General features: G+C 52.9%; 1 protein-coding gene across 1 annotated transcript in view; it reads left to right on the forward strand.

Annotated features, from left to right (window-relative positions):
* RNF214 (ring finger protein 214) overlaps positions 1-8,002 on the forward strand; it is a 9,064-nt gene extending 1,062 nt beyond the window's left edge. Inside the window, exons 4-15 of the mRNA XM_040616330.1 lie at positions 297-437; positions 1,129-1,268; positions 2,282-2,350; positions 3,189-3,285; positions 3,572-3,660; positions 4,134-4,224; positions 4,674-4,772; positions 5,126-5,502; positions 6,045-6,180; positions 6,445-6,552; positions 6,940-7,035; positions 7,748-8,002. Coding sequence (XP_040472264.1) covers positions 297-437; positions 1,129-1,268; positions 2,282-2,350; positions 3,189-3,285; positions 3,572-3,660; positions 4,134-4,224; positions 4,674-4,772; positions 5,126-5,502; positions 6,045-6,180; positions 6,445-6,552; positions 6,940-7,035; positions 7,748-7,813 — 1,509 coding nt within the window. The 3' untranslated portion in view covers positions 7,814-8,002. The remainder of the gene's footprint in view (positions 1-296; positions 438-1,128; positions 1,269-2,281; positions 2,351-3,188; positions 3,286-3,571; positions 3,661-4,133; positions 4,225-4,673; positions 4,773-5,125; positions 5,503-6,044; positions 6,181-6,444; positions 6,553-6,939; positions 7,036-7,747) is intronic.
* The last annotated feature ends 219 nt before the right edge of the window (positions 8,003-8,221 follow it).

An 8,221-nucleotide genomic window follows, 5' to 3' on the forward strand; every position in this document is an offset into this window, starting at 1 on the left:
GGCGCTGCTCTTCCCAAAGGCTGTTTTCTCTCTTTAAAATACCAGTCTCGGAGTTCATAAGTTATCCTCTCTAAAGGAGGAAACGCAGTGCTAGCTGCACCTTCAGGCCATGCCTCCCTCTGGTCTTTTCCGATCTGGAGAGCCTGAGCTTTGAAAGTGAAAACCGTTTAACTGGTCCTTGACAGTGGCGCCTACTGAGCTCTTACACACCACTGAGCTTTTACTGCCTGTGTCCGCACTGTCTTTAGCGTGAGAGAAGGGGAAGGTTCTCCCTGAATTTCCACTCTCTGCTGCAGGACAAAATGATGTCTGAGAGGGCTTTGTTGAAGGAGCGCTACCAGGAGGTGTTGGACAAACAGAGGCAAGTGGAGAATCAGCTGCAGGTACAGCTTAAGCAGCTCCAGCAGCGGAGAGAAGAAGAGATGAAGAACCACCAGGTATTTGGCAAAGCCCTCTTTTTGTTTCACCTGCCCTTTGGTGCCGCCACTTACGCGATTAAGCGGGCTGCTTTGGCCTTGGGGAGAGCAAAGCAGGCTGTGAGAAGTGGCAGCAACATGCCATATGGCAGTTTCCCCTGTGTACGACACTATTTTATGGTGCTAAGGACTGCCCCCTGCCCAAATTGGGCTGCTGAGCAGTTCAGAGCGAATTCCTAGCACTGCATCCTGTGCACACCTCTGCTCCTGATGGCAGTCTTGCAATGTCCCTTCAACAAGAGCAGCATTTTTTCCAAGTGAAAACCGGTGCGAAATGAGGTGTGATTCTTTAGATCTCTGTGGCTGTTGATTAAGGATCATGAGGTTAAATGAGTGATTCACAACTGGCCCTATGGTAACTCCCCTGAAGATGAAAGGAACCATCAAATCTAAACCAGATCAGAACCCACTGCCCCTTAAAAGCCTTTGAAAGAGGCAGGAGAACCCACAGTTTAGACCGTCTGTCTGTCTCCTGGGTTTCCTCATAATAACCGCCATATAACTTTTCTGATGTACTAAAAAGAAAGACTCTGATGATGCATGTAATTCCATAATCTCCATTCAATTAATCTGAAACAATAACAGATCTAAAGCCAAAACCAGTACTCGGGAATTTTGTTTTTTTGTATGTGTGATGCTTGTTTTACTCTAGGAGATCCTGAAAGCAATTCAGGATGTTACAATCAAGCGAGAGGAGACAAAGAAGAAGATGGAGAAAGAAAAGAAAGAATTCTTGCAGAAAGAGCAGGATCTGAAAGCAGAAATAGAGAAACTCTGTGAGAAAGGCAGAAGGTACAAGCATGGAAAAGAAAGTATTTATTCTGAGCAGGGGACTAAGGTATTGTGTGACCCTGATGTATACCTGATTGAACAAAAGAGGATCGCTCCAAACTTTTTGGAAGCAGCAAGTATGTTGGTGAACAGTTTAGGACAGACCTCTATGGTTTGGAGTGGGTCGGCCACAGATGGAACACTTTTTGTTTACAGAGGATCTCACAGTGAATTTTTGGGCCGTGGGTTATTGCTTTGCCTGTTAGGTGTGTGCCCAGGCAGTGCTTGGCAAGGGTAACGTGCAGCTCGGCTCTGTGTGCTGCCGTCTTTGGGAATGCAGAGCCTTCCCGCAGGAGGCGGCACCGCTCTGTTGCGGTGCTAGGGGAAGGGTCTTGCTGCCCTTTCCAAGTTGTTCTCCTCAACTCCCCCATTTCGGTAGGCGGCTTGACTGTGCCATGCACCAAATGGTTTGAAAGACTGACCACTGCTGCCAGGCTTTGCTGCACGATGGGCTGTGTGCTCTGTGTGAAGGATCTCACTGGGTTCGGGGAGGATCTAGTGCAAGCAAGACGTGAATTTGAGACGATCTGAAGGTTCCTTTGGATTTTGAATTTATGCTTTTACGGAGCTGTTCTGTCACATCATAGAGGCCTGAACTTTTTTTATCCTGAGAGCTCAGTGATGTTTTTGCGTGAAGCTGCTTTAGTAATGGTTCCCAGTACTCGGCCCCTGTTTCCCCCTGAGTGAACAGTTGCAAAGCCTGTGTTGTCAGAGTGGCACAGCTCCCTGCGGCGAATTCTGGTTCAGTGCCACAATCTTTGTGCAGTATCATGATACAGCAAAATTTTTGCTCTGGAGGATGCTGGTGGTTGCTTTTAAATGTTTATTGGACGGTGCAGTCTTCAGAGCGTGCAGTTACATTGGTCGCACAGCCGTGCCAGTACGTTGTTTAAACTTGAGACCTGCAGCATTAGTGGCTGGGCAGTAACACCTTTGCAGCGGGTGACTCCACCTGTCCTTTTTCTCTTGTGCAGGTTGCTGAAAGAGCAGGAGGAGAAAGAGAACAAGATTGCCTCTCTGATTGCAGAGCAGTCCGATGAAAAGTGAGGCTCTTACCGATTACCAGATTAACGCTGTTGAGTCTCTTTTTCCTTTGAGTCGTTTTGCTCCCGAGTGAATCCACTGCTGGTGGGGTGGGCTAGGGAGAGTGGTTGAACAGTGCTGTCCACTTATGTGCTCTAAAGGTTTTATCTCCCCTTCCAGCGGGCTGGGGCCGCCTGGTCTCTGGATTAAATCCTCTTTGATCCTGGTCACAAGCAGGCTCCTAGATACTTGGGACATAAAGATCCCATAAGATTAGAGTCTATGCTCAGTGGACTGACTCAGCTTGTAACTGCTACCTCTGACTGAATTTCAACTTCCCAGAGGTAGAGCAAACCTATTTCTCTGTCTGCTCCCCATAGCTGCCAAACTACTCTAAACTCTGGCACACACAGGTATTTTAAAGCTGGACAGAGAAGCTGCAGGTCCAGGTGTAGATGCTCACATAACACAGGTGGGAAGGGCCAGCTTTTAACTTCTCCAGGATCATAACAGCTTAGTTCTGTGTGCCACCTCTGGTTGCTTCCTGGTTCAGACCTGTGCACCCTTCCTTGGAGTTGGACTGAATTTTGTTGAGGAGAATTCCCCACTCCCCATTTTGCACAGTGTGTCCGCATGCTGGTTGCATGCGTGCTCTGGAACAGCTCGCTCCTGGGACGGTGACTCATGCAGCCGTGTGAACTGTGGCTGGTGTCACTCTGCACGCTGGAAGGTGTCGATCTTCCACGGTTCCGCTGCATCCAGAGCTACCAGGATCGATTGGTTTTGTGGGGATTTGCCAGCTCTCCTGTTTCACATCATTTCAGTGCCTAAGCAGACTTGCTGTGTTTCTGTCTGCAGGCAGCTGTGGGAGATGGAGCTAGATAAGCTGAAGAACCAGCATAATGAAATCAACAGGAACATTCTTGAGGAGACAGAACGGGCCTGGAAAGCAGAGGTTAGCAGGTGACTTCTTACCTGCAAAGCAGCTGTTGAAGAGGGTCTTTCTGATATTCCAGATTGTTAATGAATGACTGTGAGAAATTGGGAGCAGTTGAGGATGAGGCTCAGTCCCCTTCTTTGTGGGACAAAAAAAGGGATAAACGAGTATCAGTGCTGTAAATATCAGCTGGGAGCAGTGCCTTGGTGCACTTAGCATGGCGCTTGGTGAAGAGATTTCAGTCTGGCAGCAAGAAACGAGGGAGTACAAAACCTGCTCTTCATGTGGGGCCTCTCTCTGCTAGATCCTGTCCTTGGAGAGCCGAAAGGAGCTGCTGGTGTTGAAACTAGAAGAAGCAGAAAAAGAAGCGGAGCTACACCTCACCTACCTCAAGTAAGTCTCTGTAGTCTCAGAAATGGCAGGGTAACTCGAGCATCTCTATGTGCCCATCTCCTCTTCCTCTACTTACGCTGGAGGTTTGGCTGAAATAGTTCAAGGTCTGCTGAGGCTGCCTTAGTGAAATAATGTGATTCAGTAATCTTGGAAAGCAAAGATATTTGGGGCTGTGCTTATTCCCTGTTGCTGTTCACCTGCTGGACGTGTGCTGTGCTCTAGACCGAGTGCTGTAGGCACAGCATTGACTGTGCTGTCCGTGCCTCTGTTTGTCAGATCAGTCCATGCTCTGGTAGCACCATGCGCTCTCTTGCCGGGTTCCTCACCTGGGCTTGAGCTCTTCCTCCTGCCCAGCTGGAGGAGGGGAAGGAGCCCTGGCGGGGGAAGGCAGGAGGGTATGGGGTGTTAGTTGCTCTCACTTGGCTGCCAGCAAGAGCACAGTTGCAAGTGGGAAAGTTTAGTTGTGCTTGCAGGTCTGCGCCACCCACGTTGGAGACGATGAGGCCAAAGCAGGAGTGGGAGATGAGGCTGAACAGGATACGAATGACGAAGGAAAGTGTCCGAGTGAGTTCCTGCCGAATGGCTCCCTGCCTAACAGCGAGCTGTTCTTCGCACCAATGCTACTTTGCGTCCTTAATTTCAGCTCTTTTTGGGAGAGGACCAAGACCCAGAAAAAGATGTGTGCCCGATCGCACAGCACAGTCAGCCTGCCTTTGTGAGCAGCTGCAGAGATCTGCCTGCCTTTGGGCTCATGTGTGCAGATCAGCCACGTGGATGTGAAAGCAGTGTGTTGGGTTGATCGCAGAGCAGTTATTGTTTCTCCCTCCTGGTCCTTTTTCATTCTCTTGGCTCCCGTGAAATCAAGCTGTGTTTGTGTTTGGGCCTGCACCCGTTCGAGGGCTGAGAATGCTCTGCCCGGGCAGGGCAATCTGCCTCTTTCAGGTGCGCAGTGCCCGAAACTTCCTTAGGTGGAGGCTTTGATAAACGCATCCGTTTTCTTTCCTCTCTGCTAGGATCAGTTCAACGACCACATTCAGATGGTAAGAAATGGAACAAAGCTGAGCAGCCTTCCGCAGATCCCAACCCCGACACTGCCACCTCCACCCTCAGAAGTGAGTGCCTCTCCAGCCCAGTAAATACAGGCTTTCAGTGCTGGGAAGTTGCTGCGAGACTCTGGGGACAGCTGCCCGATGGCCTGTGACTGGCACTGCCTGCGCCTTGAGGGAGGCTGTGTGGGATTGTGCTTCCTGGGGTCCTGTGCTTGTGCTTGTCCATGTCTGTCTGGGCTTGCCTGCCATCCCGGGAGAGGAGGGGAGCGGTGTCTCTCCTGATGCAAGGAGTGTAGCTGCTGGTGCCTGTGGTTCAGCCCGCCTCCTGTCTGGCCGGAGAGGAAGGCACTCAGCTCTGCTTGCAGATGGGCTTATTCTAACCAGCCTTTCCTTCTCCTCCTGTTTTTCTTTCTCAGACAGATTTCATGCTGACGGCATTCCAGCCCAACCCATCCCTTACTCCCAGGCTCCCGTTTCCCATCGGACCAGTTCCCGTTCCCATGGTCATGCCAAGTGCTGACCCTCGGGCACTCTCCTTCCCTCTCCTGAACCCTGCGATCTCCAGGCCCAACCAGCCTTCCCCGCCGCTGCCTGCTTCCCAAGGAAGAAACAGCCCAGTAGTGGCATCGCTTATTGGCACACACAGCCCTCACATGACTCCCGCTGCCTCCATCCCTCCTCCGCCAGGCCTGGGGGGGGTTAATGTCACTCCAGAGTTTCACAGGCTGCAGCCGGCTGATAAGCTGGAAAAGCTGCTGGAGAAGTTGTTGACTCGGTTTCCACAGTGCAACAAGTAAGTGTCTCGCGTCCTCCTTCCCGGAGAGCAAAGACTTGTGTGTGGGATGGGAGCTGGGTAAGGGGAAGCGGAGCTCCTCTTAGTGCGTGTGGCAGCTGGAGGAAGCGAGGGAGGCCTGAAGGCGAGGAGCAAAGGCTGAGTGCTCTCTTAGGCTTGCCATGGCACTGGGAAGGAATGAGAAACATTTGGGGCTTTGTCTGAAGGACAGCAGTGATAGCTGAGCACAGCCAGGAGCATGCTACACGCGGCACTGCCTCAGGCGAGAGTCCTTCAGCCTGTCTCACGCTCCAGCTGGGGTTTCCCCCCTTTCCCCAGTGTTCTGGGGAGAGAAGCGCGTTCAGCGTGTGATTTGCCTTAGTCAGAGAGTAGACAGTTGAGAGCACAAGCTCCTTTGCTGTGATACGGGCTTCCCCCGGTGCTGGGGTGGCCGGTTCGCCTGGAGCCGCGCTGCAGGCCCTTTGATGGGGGTCCCCGTCCGTGGGGGCAGCTGGACTCGCTGGTGGTGGCTGGGAGCTCTTAGCAGGCTGCTGTCCACGCAGGGCCCAGCTCACCAACATACTGCAGCAGATCAAGACCGCTCGGAGGACCATGGCGGGTCTGACCATGGAGGAGTTGAACCAGCTCGTGGCGGCCAAGCTGGCGGAGCAGCAGGAGCGGGCGGCAGCTGGAGCTCAGGTGGGAGAGCGGCGGGGCCTGCCAGGCTGGTGGGGAGCTCTGCGAGGGGCAGGCTGGGTAGCAGGGGAGCTGTGCTGTGTCCCTGCAGGGCTCGCTGCTGGGACCACGCAGAGCTTGGCCTGTGCGTCGGGCATGTGCCCGGGTTCCCCTTTCTGTTGCCTGCAGCGTAACGCTGGGGAGCAGTTTTCCCCGAGGTGACTTGGGGTAACTCAGCTGTCCTTTCCTTCTGGGCTTTTCTGACGTGCCTCGTTTGCCTTGCTGCAGCCTCTCAGTCGAATCAGGGCCCCCATGTTCTCTGCTCCACTGCCTCAGATCAGCACACCCATGTTCCTGCCCCCGGCCCAGGTGGCTTACCCTGGAACAGCGTCACACGTAAGGCTTTTTGCCTTTCCTACAGCACTTTGCCATCCCCAGGGAAAGCGGAGGGAGGGAGCCCTTCTGAGAGGCGACTGAAAGGATGAGCCAGTGAAGCTGGCACCTCTCCTCGCACAGCTACTTGGGGCTGGTGAGGCAGGAGGGAAGGGTTAGGGGCTTGGATCCTTTGTGCTTCATGTTGGAGAAGAGGGGAACGGCCGCAAGAGAGGTGTCAGAGGCTCTTAACGTAGCGTGATGGCTGCGCGCAGAGGGAGGAACTGGGCAAGCTGCGGCCCCTGGGTGCAGCTGGCAGGACAGGTAGCTAGGATGTGGAATACGTGATCTGAGCTGGGGTGTCTGACTTCCGTGCCTGTCTCCTTTCTGTTCCATCGCTGCTCGTCCCAGACCCCGGCTGCCTGTAAGCTGTGTCTAATGTGCCAGAAGCTTGTGCAGCCCGGTGACCTCCACCCCATGGCCTGCTCGCATGTGCTGCACAAGGAGGTGAGTGTGCTGCCCCGCTGTGTGCTGCTCTGGGGTTCCTCGGAACAGTTCCTAGTGCCGATTCCCTTCTGGGAGCCTGGGGCACATGTAGCGAGTCCCTGTTGTACTGAGATCTTGCCAGGAGAAGGGTGTGATCAATAAACAGTTTCTCTGTGTCTTATCATCCCCCCCTTTTCTGTACTCTTAGTTGGACCACCCTGAGTGGCCATTTGGTGGTGGCTTTAGGAACAGGCTGTCCTTATTCTTGCCCCCAAGCCTGTGCTTGTTGCTGTGAGGGTTAGATCCTGGCCTGCTGCCTTCCTGGAGCGGGACAGCCTGGAAAGCTCTAGAATACAGGGCGAGGAGAGAGCTGCTGCTGTTGCTCAGGTGTCTGGGCACTGTGGGTCTGGGTGTAGGAGCTCTTGAGGAGGAGACTCTCTCACCCCACAGTGCTGGCAGCGGTTCACTTGTGTAGGCAAATACCTCGTCCCAGTAGCCCTGGGGCCTTCAGCAACTGCCAAGGAAATGGGAAACCACGTACTGCGGAGGGTCTGATGGTCCTGATAGGTTGAAGAAGGCTGCCTCCACATGGAGGTTGTCTCTAAGGGGCAAAAGAGCCTGTCCCTGAAAGTGAGTGCCCTTGCCAGCACTGTTCTGGAGAAGTAATGCCACGCCATGTTCACAGTGCCTTTGGGTTGTGCCAGTGGCTCTTGACAAACTCTCTCTCTTCCAGTGTATCAAATTCTGGGCACAAACCAACACAAATGACACTTGCCCCTTTTGTCCAAGCCTCAAATGACGGCTATCGAACAAAGAGGTCCCACAGGAGGAGTTGCTGTGAATAGACAGGATCAGTTCTAAGATTTCTACAGTTCTATATTTATACGACCATGTATACACATGTACATTTTTATTATATAGGTAATGTGTGTATAGAAAGTCTGTATACATACAAATTCATAAATAAAGTGTGTATATTATGCAGTGATTTGGTGCTGCTCCTCATTTGTTAGTTTGCAGCCTTGCTGCCTGCCTTTGGAGTGAGTGTTAAAGCATAACCTGCTTGCTGGGACGCTAGCGGCTGCTGTCACTACCTCTCCCCGCTTAACTTCCAGCAGCTCCTCCAGTGCCGGTGCTCTGCCTGGCTCCACGCTCACCGCAAACCATTCCCCTTGGTGGGATGCCCCAGCGGACCAGTCCCCTGCCG

Source organism: Falco naumanni, chromosome 16 (assembly GCF_017639655.2).
Source record: "Falco naumanni isolate bFalNau1 chromosome 16, bFalNau1.pat, whole genome shotgun sequence".
NCBI lineage: Eukaryota > Metazoa > Chordata > Aves > Falconiformes > Falconidae > Falco > Falco naumanni.